The sequence below is a fragment of the Pogoniulus pusillus genome, chromosome 5 (genome assembly GCF_015220805.1).
Source record: "Pogoniulus pusillus isolate bPogPus1 chromosome 5, bPogPus1.pri, whole genome shotgun sequence".
Classification (NCBI taxonomy): domain Eukaryota; kingdom Metazoa; phylum Chordata; class Aves; order Piciformes; family Lybiidae; genus Pogoniulus; species Pogoniulus pusillus.
In genome coordinates this window covers 29,031,968-29,052,644 of record NC_087268.1, presented here as the reverse complement: position 1 = coordinate 29,052,644, position 20,677 = coordinate 29,031,968, and the positions used below count along the sequence as shown (strand labels likewise).

At 42.6% G+C, this 20,677-nt stretch overlaps 1 protein-coding gene across 1 annotated transcript in view; it reads right to left on the bottom strand.

The window, feature by feature from the left end:
* LOC135175482 (pinopsin-like) overlaps window positions 1-20,677 on the bottom strand; it is a 96,965-nt gene that overhangs the window by 6,632 nt on the left and 69,656 nt on the right. The window contains exon 3 of the mRNA XM_064143647.1: window positions 18,655-18,888. Within this exon, the coding sequence (XP_063999717.1) occupies window positions 18,655-18,888 (234 nt within the window). The remainder of the gene's footprint in view (window positions 1-18,654; window positions 18,889-20,677) is intronic.

Here is a 20,677-nt window from a genome sequence, read left to right as displayed (position 1 = left end):
ATTCTGTAGCTTTTCTGACTTGCGGTGCTCTATCATTTTATGCATTCAGAAGGTATTCTTCTGTTTAGTCAAGAAAAAAAAATATGTAAGTTTTTGCCTTGTTTTAGGCCAAAATCTTTTTGCTAGGAAAAAAAAAAGAGGACTGATTGTTTCATTCCTTTATAGTTCTAAAGTTTATCTGAGCATAAACTCACAGCTCAGTCAGTTATTCCTTGGGTGAAACTACTACATCCTTTTTTACCTTGCTGTGCAGTTTTATGCTGATGAAACTCCAGTACAGTCAGTGTAATTACCATAAAAATATGTACCTCTGGAGGGAGAAGGGAGGGGGGAGTAATTTACACTCTAATCTACACTCTCTCTCTACAAATTTAGCTAAATCCTTGCATGTCTTTGGTCAGGCCACCTCCTTTGTTGAAAGTATCCAAAACCTGAATTATTTGCTGTAGAAATTTTGCCAAAGTCAGGAAAAACAAGACCATTTTTTTCTTAAATGAAGACAGGGTGCCCACACTCGATGGTTGCACAGACCCAACACAGTCATTTTACAGGTGGATTGAATTGAACACGAGTTCAAAACACGTGTAGACCAATCCATAGGGGGGGGTTTCCTTTTTTAAGTTCCTCTTCAGCAGTTTTTAAGGATGGACAGTGACACAGATGTACCATGAAAGGAATATTAAATGCATTAGCTGCAAAAATAAATGGCTATGATGTTTCCTTTCATGCTTTCTAAAGTTGATACATATCGAATACAGGAAATTGTTTTCTGAAGCAGACAATTAGGAAGAGTGTCAATAGAAAGCATCTGAATCTTTCCCAGGAGCTATCCTTACACACACAAGGAGGATACCTGATTTTACTGTTTGAGACTTAAAGTAGCCCATGTCTGGGCGCACCTGCATCACTGAATGAAGTTTTACACTGCAAATTTCTTCTCTCTGGCTTAATGATCAGATTCAGAACATTGTTCTTGAAATAAGAGTTGTGTGTAAAAGGCTTACATTTATTCACACCATCTCATCACTCTTATAATATGTCAGTCATTGAATTATTCAGATAGAGACTGTGTACTTTTTTAATAGCTTTGAGAATTATTTTGTATGATCATTTTTTTAAATGAATGTGTACTCTAATGACAAAGCTCAAGATTTTACAAGAGTCACATTTTTAAACCGTGTTTGTATACATTTTAACACTTTTTTATATTTTCTATTATGATTTTGTATATTTTTATGTATGCACAGTGTACAGATTTTTTCCTGTAAATAAAAACGTTTGGTTTCGTTTGTTCAGTAGTACTGGTGGTCTTTTCGTGTTTTGCCTTGAGTGAATGACACTGAACTGCAGGTGGAATAAAACAGGGAAGGTGGCTGTCAGTTCTGCCTACAATCACAGCGAAAGCTTAACATGGAAATGGACAGCTAGGCTGACAAGTAGCTTTCATAGTAAACTATGGAAAAGAGGCAAATACTGTAAAGCCACTTTTATTCTAAAGTGAATGTGTCTACCCACATGGGTGCTCTAGGATTCCCCAGGGTGTTTATATGATACTGCTCTGTTTGGCAGCACATTTGTTGAGATAGTTGAGCTCCCTAAGGAGGGTTCATGCTCTGCTGACTTGATACTATGCTCAGTGTTAGTGAACTTCACTTAAATGGCTCTGCAACCCAATTAAGGAATTCAGCATCTTGTTTTAAAGAATAAGAAAACAGCTTTTTAATCAATTATAAATTAAAATGAGAAACAACCCACCAAAGGGGAAACGTAACTTGCCATTTGCTGTCTACAACTACTCACTTGAACAGGCTACCCCAGAGAGGTTGTGAGGTCTCCTTCTACGGAAACTTTCAAGGCCTGTCTGGATGTGTTTCTCTGTGATCTGTGTTAGATAGTATTGTCCTGCTCTGGCAGGGGGATTGGACTCGATGATCTCCTTGGGTTCCTTCCAACCCCTAGCATCCTGTGATCCTGTGAAGGGAGGTTGTTGCCAGGTGGGGGTTGGTCTTTTCTGCCAGGCAACCAGCAACAGAACAAGGGGACACAGTCTCAAGTGGTACCACGAGAGGTATAGGCTGGATGTTAGGAGGAAGTTCTTCCCAGAGAGAGTGATTGGCATTGGAATGGGCTGCCCAGGGAGGTGGTGGAGTTGCCATCCCTGGAGGCGTTCAAGAAAAGGCTGGATGAGGCACTTAGTGCCATGGTCTAGTTGACTGGCTAGGGCTGGCTGATCTTGGAGGTCTCTTCCAACCTGGTTGACTCTATGGTTCTATGATTTCAGTCTGTGGTGAAATACTATGTAATTTAATGGCTACAAGTCTGCTTACATCCATTCTATGTGAGACCTCCTCCTTTTGGTAGTATTTGAACTGCACTGTGGCTGGAGGTGGCCAGTGGAGGTGACAATCACTATTTTCATCCAAGGGAGTCACCACGAGTCCATGCCAACAATAATGCTAGTTACACATTAGTGGAATGGCAACAGTTGGATCATTGTTGTGTAAGCTGGCAGCCAGTGATCATGCAGTTCATCCTGCATATTACACCACCTCCTGGTAGGCAGCGAGGGCCTAATTGCTACATGTCACAATACGTAAGTAACACCTCTCACAAAACTGAGGACAGGGAGCTACACTGGGAGATAAACTGAGTGCAGGGATGCATGTGTGAAACAATTAATTGATGCCTTTGAAACACATCAACTTTGCTTTTGCTGTGGTGGGTTTTAATTTTAAAGGAAACCAAACAAATGAAAAAACAACAAACCATGATCGCTGTATCCCATCTGATAAAACAGTCACCTTCATTAGTCTCTGACATGAGAGGACATTCTTGTCTCACTGCATACAAACCAGTATTTCAGTAGGAGCTTGCAACCCATGAACTGTATTGTGTGGAGTACAGAGAATATCTTGCTGTACTCCCTGTTCTTTGTCAGTGACAGCTACAGGAGGTGTGACATTACCTTTCTAATAATAGTATCTCAAGGAACCTTGGAGACACCTCATTTTCAGGTTTATTACTAAAACCTGCCCTTTTCTGAACAAGATGCCTTTGAAGGATGTATCTTTCATCTTTCTATTTATAGAAGTCAGCTGTTATTTTGCAGCTTCAAGGGACAGTTCTCTGGTAGGTCGCAATTCACACAGGTATTTTTGTCTGTTTATTTGCATGATTAGCTCATCTGTTGTGATCTAGCTGACAGACATAAGTCATAGTGATTTGCTCCAATTTTCTGTCTTGACTGCAGCATGAACCTTTTGAAGTTATTCTGCACGTCTACTCCACTTTGATGAGACCTCACCTGGATTATTTGATCCGGCTTTGGAGTTCTCAGGAAGGAAACAGACCTGTTGGAGCAGGTCTAGAGGAGGGCCACATATATGATCAGAGGGATAGAACACCTGTTACAAAGAAAGGCTGAGAGAATTTGGCTTGTTCAGCCTGGAGGAGAGAAGGCTCCAGGGAGACATTATTTTGGTACTTAAAGGGGGCCTGTAAGAAAGATGGAGACAGTCTTTTTAGCAGACCCTGTTGCCACAGGACAAGGGATAATAATTTAAAAGTCCAATCTAGTTGGAGGTGTCTCTGCTCACTGCAGAGTTGGACAAGGTCACCTTTGAGGGTGCAATGTGTGAATCTGTACACTAGAGCAGAATTAGACTAGATAAAAGGAAGACATTGTGCACAATGAGGATGGTGAAACACTGGCACAGGTTGTCCAGGGAGGTAGTAAATTCTCCATCCCTGGGAACGTTCAAGGTCAAGTTGGATGGGTCTCTGAGCAACATCATTTAGTTGAGTATGTCCCTCCTCCCTGCAAGAGCCTTGGACTAGATGATCTTTAAAGGTCTTTCCAACCCAAACTGTTCTATGATTCTAGATGCAAAGGAGAATTCAGTCTTTTGCTATAATCACATCCACCACCTTCTTCTGCAGGAAATTACACCTGCTGCAATGATTAATATGCAGAATAGCATGGGTTACTGTGGGACTACTTCACCAGGAAGTATGAACAGATCACTAACACTTGTAGTTTGGTTGGACTTGATGATCTGTGAGGTCTCTTCCAACCCTGATGATGATGATACTGTGACTTCCAGCTCTCCTGGCATCTTGATCTCTGCAGGGTGGCAAGTGGATAATTTGATTGCTTCATCAGAATAGCATAGATTTATCTCCTGCACTCCAAAACCTACCAATGTCCACTACATGCTTCCTTATTTTTTATATTTAGATTCTACTTCGTTGCAGTGGTTAAGTTATTCCAGATGGGGCACCTCAAAGAAATACCACACTTTGCTGGAAATACAGCCTGACCTCTGAGCTTCATGCCTTGATGATACTTGAACTATGTTAGAAATTCATGCCCTGCTATTTCTTTTTCCTAAAAATACGCTAATGTTCAAGTAAACACCTATTATATTTGATGGAAATGTGACAGGAATATCCTAAAATGACAGTGAACTTGCCATCACGTAGCAATACAGTGGCTCAAACTAGCACAGGAAAAGCTAGAAAGATGTAGCAAGGTGTACCATACCAAATGGAGAGGCAGAAGTGCTCTTTTTCCAAGTAAGAATTTGGTAGTTTGGGCAGTTGATTTCTTTTTCTTATTTTTTGTGTATTTGGAGAGGAACACAGCTTATCTGTTGGTGCTCATCTTGCTGCTGTCAGGTTTAATGTGCCGGGACATAGGTAAAGAATGGTGATTGACTTTTGCTGAGTCTCAGCCTCTTTGTAAACACATGAATCTCACAAATTTCATCCAAGAAGAGGCTAACAGGGTTAGACTGTAATGCTCTGAACGACCTCCTCCATGTGCTTATAGTCATCTGTATGATAACTGGAGTAAGAAAACCCATTTCCTCTGGTGACCTGTTTCTGTGCATAGACAAATATGAATCAAATACCCTCTGGCTTACAGGGTGCTGACAGATAAGGGACAACTGCTGTAGTAACAACTCCTTATATGCTTGTTAGAGGACTCCAGAAACCCCAAGGGGTTCAGGAGGGCAGGCAATAAATATCATAGCTCCCTGTGTTTTATGGAAGCAGCCAGAGGGGAAAAACGCTACCAGTGCTGACTCGAGTCTGTGTCAGCTGCTGTTAACTGCCTCACCTCTAGACAGTCTTCTGACGGCAGCTGAACTTCCTAATTAAAATATTTTGCTCCCCCACTTTCTGAACAGTGGGGTTTATCCACCCTCAGTCCTGGAGTGCTGATGCATGTGGTGTACTGGCTACATCCTGCATGGTTACTGCATTGTGCGGCAGGTGTGTCCCCATGGCAGCTCACGGAGGAAGGGGAAATGGGGGTCGAGGAAGTGGCAGAATGGAAGAGATTTGTGAAGCTCTGAATTGTTTCCTGTAAAACTAGAAGACTTTTTTTCCCCCGGTAAGCATAATTTAGTCATTCTCAGGGCAGTTCATTGAAATGTAACATGACAATGCCTTGAGAAGTTACAGTTCATGACATGTGAGTTGTCTGATGTTATGTAGATCAGGTGGCGTTCCTAACCTAAAGTATCTATACCTCAGATTAAGACAGGGACAGTAGGAAGAATCTGTGGCAAACTAAAGCAAAAAAACATGAGATGTGTCTCTTATGCAAGCCAGAAGTGTCTGGGAGCTATCCCTAGGCCCAGCATTGCTACCCTTTAGGCATGTAAGCCAGGAGCCTCATTAAAGGTGGTATATGCTGAGCACAGGGAGGACAAATGTATGGGCAAATGACCAGGAGGGAAAAGTGGGAAGAATTCTGCTCTAGGCTTGGTTCTGAGTCTGTTTTTTTTTCAGAAGAGAGGGTTTGCTAAAGCTTTCTACTGGATCAAGCAACATTATTTTTCTTTGCTAACAACATTCCTCTCTGGAGGTAAGGAGTGTAATGGAGCATCCCAAGAACAGTAGAGATGAGAAGGAAAAAACAAATCAATATGCTGTTGCCAAAATACTAATGAAGCTGTTCCTTGGTAGAAGAGCAGGGAAGGCAGAAACAAAAGACCATTTACTACTAACTGAGAAACATTACCTTAACGTATACAGCATACTATTCAGATAGTCATTGGTCATAGAACCACAGAATCATTGAGGCTGGAAAAGACCTCTGAGATCATCAAGTCCAGCCTATGACCTAACACCACGACATCCCCACCAAGTGCCACATCCAATCTTTTCTTAAAGACCTCCAGGGATGGAGGTCATCATTTAGAAGTACTCTTTGGGTAAGTCCTCGTGAAAGATGGGAGAGCTTGAGGGATCACACAAAGTGAACAAAGCGAGAGATGAAAGCTGCAGGGATCATGGACTGAGAGTTACTATGCTAGAGGGAACAGAAACTTTTCTTTTCCTGTACTTCAATGTAACCAGCATGGCTGCTGAAATTTAAAGGGACTGCTTGTGCACTTGAAAGCACAACATTAACACTGCTGCGATGTCCTCAATGCACATTGGTTTAAGGCAGCACTGCTGCTTTCAGCAGGGTTTATCTCTGCATGAAAAAAACACCCAGTTGTCATATTTATCTCACATATGGGTTACTAAAACCCATACAGAATATAAAAAGGGTAGCAAATGTGAAGTTAATTCTTCCTACATAAAAGAGACTTAAGAAGAATTTCTTAAAGGAATGTGAGGAACAAGAACAGAGAGAGAACTTCAGTGAACATCAACAAAATGGATGCTGCCTCTATTGCCTATTCCCATTTCATTAAGGCAGAATTGTTCAGGGCTTTGCGGTAATTGATGGGTCCTGACTGACAGAGGCAGCTGCAGATTTACCAGTCCCTACAGTATCATATTACTTTGTGAGGAGAAATGAAAGGTCTATTACTACTAGTATAGGAGTTAAGTGATTCTAGGCCATTTTCAAGTAACTCTTGTTTTGCTGAAAGTTCAAATCATAACAAGAATTATTTTGACATCTCAAAAATGTATGTGTTTGTTTAGTCATAATCAATATGCCCTTCTGCCTACACAGTCTTCTCATGTATTTTCAGTTCTTCACCCATGGACTCCAGCCCACCAGGATGAAAAGAAAGACTCCAGATAACTATGATAGGTTTATGCTGATATATTCCTACACCAGTTCTGCTATCACTAAGGTACTTATTAATAAATACTTGAACTGTGAGATCTTGAGTAAGTATTTCCCCTAAAGGAATAAAATACTTCACCTGAAGCACTCACCCTTAAAGTTCTTAATATGCAAGAGTTCACAGAATCACAGAACATTAGGGGCTGGAAGGGGCCTCAAAAGATCATCCAGTACAGATACAGCTGAACCACTTCTTTTTTTTTTTAAACACAGTCAAGTTTTCTTGATTTTAAAAAAAATCCCTCTTTTCCTCCACCTCCCTCCCTTCCTTTCCACCTATTTTCCCCCCATCTTCTTTCTTTCCTCTCCTCCCCCTCCTTTCAGCACCACTACCCCCTTTCAACCATATCTGCCTCTCTGTTTAGCTGCTTCTTTCTGCTCACTTCTGATAAGCTTAAGTACTTGGCTGAACTGGAAGCTCATGGGTAAGTAGTATTTTGTTGTCATAGAATTGTTTCAGTTGGAAAAGCTCTCTAAGATCATCAAGCCCAACCTTCAACCCAACATGGCCACAGCTATTAAACCATGTCCCAAAGTGTCATGGCCACATATTGCTTGAACGCCTCCAGGGATAGTGACTCCACCACCTGCTTGGGCAGCCTGTTCCAATGTCTGACCAGTCTTGCAGCAAAGAAATTGCTCCTCATGTCCAACCTAAACTACTCCTGGCACAATTTCAGGCCATTTTTTCTCATTTTATCACCCAATGCAAGGGAGTGGTTGTACCCTATATAAAACCAGAGAATGGGTTGGGTTGGAAGAGACTTCCACAGGTCATCTAATCCAACCCCTCTGCAGTAAGCACCTCAACTAGATCAGGCTGCTCAGAGACTTGTCAAGCCTGATTTTTAATCTCTCCAGGAATGGGGCCTCAGCTACTGGATAATGTGTTCCACCATTCCAACACTTTCATGGAAAAACACTTGTTCCTAATGTCTAATCTAAACCTCCTCTCTTCTAATTTCAAATCATTGCCCTCATCCTATCACTACAGACCTTTGTATACAGTCCCTCTCCAGCCTTCTTGTACGTTCCCTTCAGGTACTGGGAGGCTGGTACTAGGTCTCCCCAGAGCCACTGTGTAATGGATCCCTGCATATTTTGGTACTCTCGCTTATGAAACATTGATCCTAATTTAAATAAACAGATTTCTCTGTAGAGCTGATGTTCATATTTTCACTGCCGATTCTGAAGGTAACAATAATCAAGAGAATTAAGCGTTGCAAGGAGTGAAACAAGAAGTAACTCCCAATGCATTGAAGTGCTGGCCCTCTACCAATATCCAGTGAACTCCTAACAAGTTGTTTCCCAGATGAAATACACAGTCTCAAGAGGTTATAATCTGAGTAACTGCAGGTTTGTTAGTTTGGATTTTTTTTCTATTTGACTTTTTCACAGTTTCAGAAAGCTAAAAGAGTTATTACAAGGGAAAAGACAAGAGGGAAAGCACTGTGAAATGCACATATCATTAAGTGGAGTGTTGTTTTTGCCACCTGATGCCTGTACCACAAGAGCACTTCATTGTCTGCAAATCAAGGAAATGCAACCATTGAAAGACAAAAGACAGGAACCTTTGCAGGACTACACATAAGTGATGGCAACTGGGAATATTCTTGGTCACAGATATTTGCACAGTACTAAGAACACTGCTTTTGAGCATGAGATTATGTACAGCAAACAGTAGTATGTTTGTAATTGATCTTTTAGATTTTGGATAGGCTGGGCCAGGGCAGAAGTGAATAGTGCAAGTTGAAAGGGACCTCCAATGATCATCTAATCCAAACACCTGACCACTTTGGGGCTGACCAAAAGTTATTTCACTAGATCAGGTTACGCAAAGCCCCTTCTAACTTGGTATTAAACAATTCCAATTATAGGGCACTCACAACTTTTCTGGGAAACCTGTTTCAGTGTCTTGTCACCATCCTCATCACGAAAATTACTTTGCTATTTCCATAGCAAATCTATCTACTTTGCTATTTCCATAGCAAATCTAACTTCTTTCAATTTAAAACCATTGCCCCTTTTCCTGTCACTATAGTCTAATAAAAAGCCTGTCTTCTTTACAACCCTCCTTTATCATAGAATCATAGAATCAAACAGGTTGGAAGAGATCTCCAAGATCATCCAGTCCAACCTAGCACCCAGCCCTATCCAGTCATCTAGACCATGGCACCAAGTGCCTCATCCAGGGTTTTTTTGAACACCTCCAGGGACGGTGCCTCCACCACCTCCCTGGGCAGCCCATTCCAATGCCAATCACTCTCTCTGTGAAGAACTTCCTCCTAACATCCAGCCTAGACCTCCCCCAGCACGATTTGAGACTGTGTCCCCTTGTTCTATTGCTGGTTGCCTGGCAGAAGAGACCAACCCCCACCTGGCTATAATGTCCCTTCAGGTAGTTTTAGACAGCAATGAGGTCCCCCCTGAGCCTCCTCTTCTCCAGGCTAAACACCCTCAGCTCCCTCAGCCTCTCCTCAGAGGGTTTGTGTTCCAGGCCCCTCACCAGCTTTGTTGCCCTTCTCTGGACATGTTCCAGCACCTCAGCATCTCTCTTGAATTGAGAAGCCCAGAACTGGACACAGCACTCAAGGTGTGGCCTGGCCAGTGCTGAGTACAGGGGAAGAATAACCTCCCTTGCCCTACTGGCCACACTGTTCCTGGTGCAGGGCAGGATGCCATTGGCATTATCCTTATATAGAGAAAGACTGCAACAACACTTCCTTGGATCTTTCTCTGAGCTGAACTCTGAGTCAGTCTTTCTCCAGCAGAGAAGTCTTCCAGCCCTATAACCATTTTTATGGTCCTCTTCTGGATCCACTGGAATAGATTTATGCCTTTCCTGTGCTGAGGACTTCTGAGACTGGTGCAGTACTCCAGGCAGAGTCTCACCAGTGCAGGACAGAGGGGGAGATTCACCTCCCTTGACCGGCTGGTCACAGTTCTTGTCATTGCAGCCCAGGACAGGATTGACTCTGTGGGCTTGAAGCATGCATTGCCAGCTCAAGTCCAGCTTTTGTACACCAGTACTCTCAGGTCCTTCTCCACAGGACTGCTCTCAATCCCATCATCCCCCATCCTGTATTGATACTGGTAGTTGCCTTGACCCATATGCAGGACCATGCACTTGGCCTTGTTGAACTTCATAACCTTTGCACAGGCCCACTGCCCAGGGGTTTGTCGAGGTCCCTCTGGAAGGCATCCTTTCTCTCAAGTGTTTCAATTGCACCACTGAGTTTAATGTCCTTGAGGCTGCATTTAGTTCCCCTATGTGTCTGATGAAGATACCATGGGCTCTTCAGGGGTCCTCCCTCTCTCTGCACTACTTGTCACTTCAAATTTGACCCTGTCATCTTTATTGTCTTTGACTTCTCTTATTTCCTTCTTTCAGATGTATCTGCCTTTCATTTACAGGGTAGATATAGACTGCAAAAGGATAACATTGCCTTTGCTACAAGCCCTACTTGTTGCATATCTCCCCAGGTGTTGAGCTGTTTGTTTCCCTTGTCTAATGTGGATGTCCCTTCTCACTTCTGTGAAATCCCATGTTTCTTTAGTGCTATGAAAACAGCAATCTAGGAAGAGACATCAACATATGTTGTTTAAAATCCTGTGCTCCTCTGCAAAGTTAAGAGATACTCTTGCCAGAAAGGATGATATTTTAACTGGATGTTGTTTCCATTACAGCATTCCCTAGCCATAAGTTGCTAAGTCGTTACATAGTGTAAAACATGTATGCTTCACCTGTGTTTGTACTCCTTCATGTGGATTAGTTTGCAACTTCATTTAATATGTTGGTTGCGTAAGAGCTGGCCTGGATACCTGCTTCTTACTTTTGCCCAGGTTCTAAAGAAGCAAGTGCTAAACACTTGTGCAATGTTGAAGCCAGTCCAGGCCTCAAAGAGCATTTGCATGTTAGGCAGGACAAGGCTGAGCTCATGTCAACATACTCAGGCTGCACCAAGTGTGTGCCCTCATGCATCATGGAGGCTGGCTGGGGCTGGTTGGGACCCTAGTTAAATGCCCAGGTTATTTACCTAAAACAGTGGTTTTGTTGTGAGCTATGAGAGCAACTCCTAAAGTAATTTTGAACTCTGTTGTGAAATGCACTTATACCTCATGATAGGAGCAAAGGTGCTCTTGAGACCTTTCTTCTCCTTGCCACTCAACTTCAAAAAGTCATAATACTGCATGTTGGGAGAGAAATAAAGTGAAAAATATTTCTGATCCATATTATAGTACTGTAATTACTGTATTCTGTACTAAGAAATCAGTTTGACTCATCTCATTTTCAACTTAAGAGCTCAGGTTTGCAATTCTATTTGTATGAAAAATCTTGTCATACAATCACAGAATCAACCAGGTTGGAGGAGACCTCCGAGATTATCCAGGCCAAACTAGCACTCAGCCCTATCCAATCAACCAGACCATGGCACTAAGTGCCTCAGCCAGGCTTTTCTTGAGCACCTCCAGGGACAGCAACTCCACCGCCTCCCTGGGCAGCCCATTCCAATGCCAATCACTCTCTCTGGCAAGAACTTCCTCCCAACTGAGAAGATAATGCAGCATCACTTTTTTACATCAACTATTATTTACTCAAAGTCAGCCTAACTACCAGAGAGAAGAGATGAAAAAAAGAAATCATCAATATTAACAATTACATGAATTGTAATGAAAATTTATAACAACTTATGATAAATCTTATGACAAGCCTAGGAACCTCTAGGATGTTGTGACCTAAACAAACACAATCTCTTTTCAGGACTTAAGAGGTGTGCTCCAATTTATCCACAAAACAAGGCTTGGCACCACGGTCCCTGCATTGTATACAATGTTTCTGGATCTTTAATTTTGTGTGCTCTTGAAGATGAACTGTCTAAGTTTTGCAAGTGAAGAATGGGCAGCCTAAAAAAAATCAGAGCCGCATTAACTTAAGCACAGATTCCTGTAGCTTTAAAAATGAAACATTACTTTTCATTGGAAATACTGAAAAATGCACAATACCACAAGAAAACTGTCTGTGAAAACACAGCTGCAATCCAGACAGTTGGGAAATGTTAAGGTTGTTACTTTAATTTTATGACTGTCATGCGTAGCTCTGTCTCCCAAAGTGCGTATGCATTTCTCTCCACTCAGTGCATGAGGTAAGATAAGACTCCGAAAAGGGTTGCTAGAATACTGCATCTGCAAGGTATAGACATATTAGCAGTAAAGAAAGAAGGAGTCCTTGTTCCTAGTTACGCAGTAGGGAAGTTCCATGAAGGCCCTGGAAGATGATGCTGGCCTGGGCAGTGATCCACCGAATGAAAGGGCAGGTGGTGGTGGTACAGCTTTCCTGGGACCACTGCCACCACTGCATGCCTAGGAGGTGTCTAACATGAGCTGAGTTAGCACTGGTTCCCTGGATGGTGCTTTATCAGGCATCCCCACCTAGCGAAACAATATGAGAGTGCCCTTCTTTTTGGTCACAGTTCTTAGCCTGCTGGGGAAATTTCACATCCCTGGCAGGTTAACTCCTGTTTACGACACAGCAAACTCTTAACACCGCTTCTTCACAGCCTCTCCACAGAGGCTGTCAGCTTTGGCCCAGGCAGGTATTTTACCTTGTGTGCATGAACAAAGAAGAGAAATCTGAACAGAATTCAACCTGTGAATAGTCCTGTTGCAGTAACAGAGCTATATGCTTGACTAAGTACTCCTAAGAAGCACAGCTGCACATGCTGGGTCCAGGTCTCACTAAGGAACATTCTTTAAGAACATTATTATTAATCAAATTTCATTCATTGTCCATCAGAAAAAAAGAAGGGGGGGGGGGGGGGGGAGTATTTTGTCTTTGTAGTTGGCATCTTTTGTTCATTTTTTTGTATTTAGTTTCTCCCTCATCCAGCCCCTCCTCCCCTCCCATACATGATAAATTTGAAAAGGTCTCAATATCAATTGTTATTTTCAAACAGCTGTGCATACTCTTCAGCATCACTTCTTCAGGTCCTTGGGGGAAATTAGAAGGTCTGTTTATATTTATTTAGAGTGCAATGGTTTTAATACAAGAGGAATGAGAGTAGAAATCAAACCACTAATTGGACTCTTACTCGCATCTAATGCATCCCTTCCCTCACGCTCTTCCCTCTCACTTTTGCTCAGAGGCACTTTGTAACACCAGAAATAGCACACTGCCAATCACGGTATTTGGATGGACTCTTTACCCAGCTGTAATACGCAAAACAGTATTAGACATGCTGGCCTGAGCTTCAGTAGTCCAGCCAGCCTTAAGGGCACTGAGTGATCATTCCTGTGGAAGTAATTAGTCAAAAGATCATGAGCTGTAGTGGAGCAAGGTTATTTTATACCAACAACTGCTGTGACTTCAGTGGCTTCAAAATTAGTTCTGTCTTTGAGAGATACAGGTTTAACTTAAATTTGGCTGTCAGCAGCAATGCAGCAAATCCCTATTTTCTCTGAGTGCTAACTTGAACTTAAGTGAAATTGCAAAACCAGATTCACTCAATGTCATTGTTGTCTCATCCATAACTACATCCTCTTAAGCACTCATTCATATCTTAGCTGCTGCATCAAGAATGAACTGCTGATACATAAGATAACATTAACCTCAAAAGCTGCCACATCACTGTGTTATCCAGCTAACCTCTGATTGCAAGTGTAGTATCTCCTCACATACACTTAGACCAGCCAGACATCTCTTCCATGTTGGGGTTGCTGTGGTGTCCTGTAGAATACATGAAACAGTATCACAGTATCACAGTATCACCAAGGTTGGAAGAGACCTCACAGATCATCAAGTCCAACCCTTTACCACAGTGCCCAAGGCTAGACCATGGCACCAAGTGCCACATCCAACCTTGCCTTGAACTGCCCCAGGGATGACAACTCCACCTGATGCAGGCCAGGATGCCATTGGCCCTCTTGGCCACCTGGGCACACTGCTGGCTCATGTTCAGGCGGGTATCAATCAGTACCCCCAGATCCCTCTCTGTCTGGCTGCTCTCCAGCCACTCCGACCCCAGCCTGTATCTCTGCATGGGGTTGTTGTGGCCAAAGTGCAGCACCCTGCACTTGGAGCTATTGAACCCCATCCCATTGGACTCTGCCCATCTGTCCAGGCAGTCAAGGTCCCGCTGCAGAGCCCTTCTGCCCTCCAAACCAAGATGCTCCCCAGCTATCACCTTCTTAACAGCAGTCCTATGGCTACAAGCACCTGCTTGTGTGTCACATGTGAAAACAGGTCCCAGTCAGCACTGCCATGGTGAAGGGAAAGTAGTTGAAGCTTTTATTAGAAGTCTGTGTGGGGTGGCTGCATGGGTGGAAGCTTGAAGGTAGATGATGTTAACAGAAGCTGTGATTGAAATAAGACAGATAGGTAAGAGAAGATCAAACAGAAAATCCCTGTACCTTCATTAACTGTAAAGGGCTGATGCACTGCAAGCCTAAGCATGTTGACCCTCCACAGCTTGCTCTGGCAACTGGGTGGCAGTACCAGCCCAGTTTGTATGATACTTGACTGTGTGCTACATTTTCAGGGCCTGCCACTCAGGGAGGGCTGCCCCAGACACATATGGTCATGTTGCCAACCGGCAAAAGTGACAGAACAGGGAAAATGGTATTTCCTTCTCTAATTTCTCCTCCAGCTTCAACCCAAACACTATTCAATCTTAGGCAGTTTTGTACTTTACACTTTTGTCAGTGAAGTTATCATGCCAAGCCTGGCATGATACAACCGGCTCAGTAACAGTTCAGCTTAAATGATGCATCTCTTTTCTCCTGGAGAAGAGTAGAAGAATGCCTTGTACTGTCAAGCCTGGCCCTTAAGATGCAAAGAAATTCACCATTTTCCTCACCACTTTACTGACTCAGGTCAGTGCAGAAGGCAACAATAAAGACAAAACCTTTTTTCTGAGGTTCTTCAACCATGGAAGTGACTCACAGCCAGTTTGAGAGTTAATTTAAAGCTGCAGGATGAGTTTTAAGGCTGACTCAGAGGCTGACGGTTCCACAATATTCCACTTTGATTTATGATTACTAGAAGCTAACACCACAGCTGCAGTCAGCCAATGCCATTTTGCAATCTTCAGGACATGTCTTAAAGCAAAGAAGTTAGCTTGTGCACAAAGAACTAAAAATTAAGCCATATGTTCTCAGCATATTTACAAGATTCAGGAGTAAACAGCCTACTGTGGCATCTCACATCCAGAAAGAGGACTGTGAAAAATGCAGGCAAAATAATTTCTGGTTTGGATGACACCAGTCTCCTGTGACAATTCTCAGCTAAGTATGAATCCCAGAAAAGCTGAGTGCTGGGAAGAAGACAGCTTTTTCTGAGGTGTTAAATTCACCAAAAAAATTATTCACAAAAAAAGAATGACAACACCACAGACTCACTGGGATGCAAGTCTGGTGAGACATCAGATGAGGGTGTTACTATTGCTTTTGTTCTGAAAGGAAGAAGAACTGAGGGAGGAATGTGTTTTGCTCTTTTTGAGCCAAGCTTATTCCTCAGTGTCAGATACACCCAATTATCTTTTACTGGTGATACCTAGTGGCACAGCAGATGAGAGCTGCTGATTAATGCTTGGCATTAACTATCACTTTGTTTTTATTACAGCAACATATATTTACCCTTAATCTAACTGAGTGCCTTTTCATGAATGCCTTTTCTCTGATTTCTGCAACAATAAGGAAGCTACCTATGAAAAAAAATCAACCCATGCAGTGACTTCCAGCTGGCAAGTAATGATCCACCCTCCAAGACTGATTTGACTTTGCTCTCTTGTGTTTTTTTAGCCAAACAGTGGCAGCTGTGGAACAGTAGACACTTGGGAAACAGATGAAATATTCTCAGTTTTCAAAGAGAGAAATCCAATACATTGGTCTCAGATGTGACTGCAGACTAAGGAACAGGATTTCAGAAACTGTTTGCTATGGTTCTTCTGAATTGTTCAACAGTCTTTTCAGTTCCTGCTGCTAGGAAACAGCCTGCCTTGCCTTAAAACTGTTCTAATAGATCTTTCCATTGTAGACAGTTCATCCCACACTGATCTTTCTTTATAACTGAATCAAAAGTGAACCCCATATTGAGAAACAAGTTAAAGCATTCAGAAGTTTTGCAAGAGGCAGCTACTGAAAGGGGAGATTTTAGACAGCTTGCTACATTCCTGTGATGTGCAGACACGCTGGTTTTATTCTTGCCAACCAGCTTTCTCAGTGGTGAGCTTTTAGTTTCAGCACACCCACAGCAGCATGACTATCTCATAAGATGCTGCAGAACACACAATAACTGCTTGGAGCAGCTGAGAATAGAGGCACGAAGGCTCTGTACTGAGTTCATGTCATAGGATCATAGAATCACAGTATCACAGTATCACAGTATTATCAGGGTTGGAAGAGACCTCACAGATCATCAAGTCCAACCCTTTACCACAGAGCTCAAGGCTAGACCATGGCACCAAGTGCCACGTCCAATCCAGCCTTGAACAGCTCCAGGGATGGTGACTCCACCACCTCCCTGGGCAGCCCATTCCAGTGTCCAATGACTCTCTCAGTGAAGAACTTTCTCCTCACCTCCAGCCTAAATTTCCCCTGGTGCAGCCTGAGGCTGTGTTCTCTCGTTCTGGCGCTGGCCACCTGAGAGAAGAGAGCAACCTCCTCCTGGCCACAACCTCCCCTCAGGTAGTTGTAGACAGCAATGAGGTCTCCCCTGAGCCTCCTCCTCTCCAGGCTAAACAACCCCAGCTCCCTCAGCATCTCTTCATAGGGTTTGTGTTCCAGGCTTTTCACCAGCTTTGTTGCCCTTCTCTGGACACATTCCAGCACCTCAACATCTCTCTTGAACTGAGGAGCCCAGAACTGGACACAGTACTCAAGGTGTGGCCTGACCAGTGCTGAGTACAGGGGAACAATAACCTCCCTTGTCCTACTGGCCACACTGTTCCTGGTGCAGGCCAGGATGCCATTGGCTCTCTTGGCCACCTGGGCCAAGAGTCTTGAGAAAGGCAATAGTGTTTTTTTCCTTCTGATTTCGCAGAGGTTTCACAGCCTACGATCTTCACTTCAAACTCCAGGAGTAAACTGATTTCTTGTTTAAGAATTTTAAGCAGGATGAAGCAGATCAAGCTCTCAGGCTGTGGCAAAACTGGAATCTATTTGGCTGTTACACTGAACCTCTCTCTTGTCTAAGTCCATAATTGTATAATGCTGCTTTTGATAAATATTATGGGTGGACTCCAGCATAGACTGAGCAAGAGAGGACAAAGGGAGTTTAGCTGCTTTATACTAGTTTCATGGACATAATGCAGAAAGGAAACTGAGAACAGCTTACATTAACACATAATGTAAATAAAAGATAAGGCATTTTCATAAAGCATACATATTTAGCAGATTTCTTACTGCCAAACACTTCTGAAACTTCCAGATCTGCCATTATCAAGCTTTAGAATCATAACTGTTAACACAGAAACATCAGGAAGCTCACTTTTGTCTGCTGAAAGAGTCATTTGCAGAATCAAGGAATCAATATTGTATCTAGGCATTTTAGAAGTGATAGAATTTGTCCTTGTGAGATGGAATTAATTATCTATTTTGGCATGTAGCTGAACTGGGAAATCAACAGGACGGACATAGATGTCCCAAGAAATCCCTGTAATTACAATGACCATTTGTTTTCAAGAGGATCTGTCACTAAAATGGTATTTCAATAGGTCTCCTCCTTTATCTTGTTTCCAAGGACATTAAATCCCTTCCTTTTCTTCTTTACTCCCTCCCATCCCAAACATTTGAGTATTCCTGTAAATAGTATCTGATGCCTTTGGCAACTAACTCTGTACAATACAAATTAATGAACACCCAGCGTGCCTCAGAACAACACAAGCAATTTCAGTAAGCAAACTGTTCTTCCTATCTAGCAACACATTGTTGATTGGAAACACTTCCACAGCAAGAGTTCAGTAATATCATTTGGAGAAGCCTTGAATGTCCTTCTTGTAAAGACACATTCACAGGACTGGTAGTCATAGAATCATAGAATCATAGAATCATAGAATCAACCAGGTTGGAAGAGACCTCCAAGATCATGTCCAACCTATCACCCTGCCCTATCCAATCAACTAGACCATGGCACTAAGTGCCTCATCCAGTCTTTTCTTGAAGACCCCCAGGGACGGTGCCTCCACCACCTCCCTGGGCAGCCCATTCCAATGCCAATCACTCTCTCTGTGAAGAACTTCTTCCTAACATCCAGCCTATACCTACCCTGGCACAACTTGAGACTGTGTCCCCTTGTTCTATTGCTGGTTACCTGGGAGAAGAGGCCACCCCCCACCTGGCTACAATGCCCCTTCAGGTAGTTGTAGACAGTAATAAGATCACCCCTGAGCCTCCTCTTCTCCAGGCTAAACAGGCCCAGCTCCCTCAACCTCTCCTCATAGGATTTGTGTTCCAGGCCCCTCACCAGCTTCGTTGCCCTTCTCTGGACATGTTCCAGTCATAGCAGTCAAGAATGTTTGATAAACACTGAAGAAAATACAGTTCTGAAATAATAAATGTCTTACCTGTTTATTCATAAGTATGTAGATAATGGGATTGCAAACAGTGCTGCTTTTTGCTAGGATGGAAGGTATGATGCTTGCAACTGGGGTCACCACACCTGGCTTACCAAATGTTGCAAGCAATGCTATAACTCCATAGGGTATCCAGCAGACGAGATAACAGACAACTGTGGTGATCACCATGAAAAGTACGTGGTATTCTCTTTTGCGGGCAGCGCTCTTGTGGATTTTTCCAACCTAGGGGGAGATATGAAAAAGTCAGAATATAAGAAGGTGAGCTGTTGAACTGACTGCTTTATCAACCTTAGACCACTGCTTTTGGATAAGCAGAAGCAAAATGAAGATATCTTCAAAAGTGAGCGAATGCAATGGGAAGCTTTTCATTGCGTGTGGGCCTTGCTTGTGAAAGTAGGCTGTCTTAAACCAGGAGAATCAGGTTTGGGTGCTCAGCCTTGTTTTACCTGGATTATGAAAAAAGTTCTTCAGTTTCCTTAAGCATCTTTGCAGCCAACAAAGGAAAACAGACTCTGCAAGGAGGCTAATTTTGGACCCAATCTCTCTCCATCAACTCTAGATGGAGCATCAGAAAACTGGTCTCCCAAGGTTTTGATTAATTCCTCATCTTCCCTCCAGTGTGTGATTAGAAAATCCAGAGGTGCTAGCAGGATTTCATGAAGTATTCAAATATTTAAACTATATTGACTCAAATATTTAAACTATATTGACTGAGTCTTATACCCAGACAAGTGTAATTTATGCCTACTTTAAGGAATTTTTGCCTCCTGAATGTGACACTTGAGAGTAAATTGCACCCTAGGGAACTAAGCCTCTGTAGAGTACAAGCATAAATAAATAAGTAAAAAGGCAGGTTCTTGGAATGCAACACATCCAGATTTTACCTAAAAAAGAAGGGATGAATGGGTTTAACCTGATACAGGAGAGCACTGATGTGTACAATTCTGTAAATTATTAGAAGACAGTTAAAGGTGGAAGCCATTAGTCACCTGAGCTGAATGTCATCTGCTGTTGCCAGGCACACAACTTGCACATGCTCATCTACCTCTTTCTGGTGTGCAGCTGCTTTTGCATAACATATGTGTTTATGAATCAGACTGAGAGTTAAAAACATACATAGTAGCTGCATAAGTGTATATGGAAGGCAAAATAATAAGGTGACACTGTTTGTTTTTAATTAATTACGACTCTAGCCTTCTGGAGTGATTGGTTCTACCTGGAGTTTCAGCAGAAATATTCCCACTCAAACACTCACAAACTTGGTCTGTTGGAAAATAACAGGCATTTTTCCTTCTAGTCTTTTAATGATTTTCTGTGAAAAGGCAATTACAAAATAAAATCCATCCTTTCTGAAAACACTGGCAACTAGTCCTCTTTTTCTTCTCCCCCGCCCCCCACAGGAATAGAACCTGTTTATCTCATAATTACTTTAGCTTGGAAAAAGAATTAATAATAGCTAATGGTTCCATCCTGTATCACTTGGACATGACTAATGCACATTTTCTCTGTCTGAAGAATCTACAATCCTATGTTAGCTGCAGATATGTCACAAGTTTAATATTAACTGAGGAATGTGAAGCCCCACCTAGTCACTGCTGTCTACAAGTACCTGAAGGGATATTGTGGAAAGGCTGGTGCTGGTCTCACAGGTGATTGGAGACAGAACAAGGGGTAACAGCCTCAAGTTGAGGCTGGGTAGGTTTAGACTGGATATTAGGAAAATGGTTTTCATTGAGAAAGTGGTCAGGCACTGGAATGAACTGCCCAGGGAGGTGGTTTAGTCACTAACCCTGGATGCGTTTAAGGGTTGTTTGGATGTGGTGCTTAGGGATATGGTTTAAGGTGAATCTTGTAGAATAGGGTTATAGGTTGCACTTGGTGATCCTGAGGGTCTTGTCCAACCTGGACGTTTCTGTGATTCATGGCATCCTCAGCTAAGTATCTTCAATAAACGCAGAGGTGTCAGCCAACACATTTTTTTCCACTGTGTTTAGATAATATCTCTGTCTTG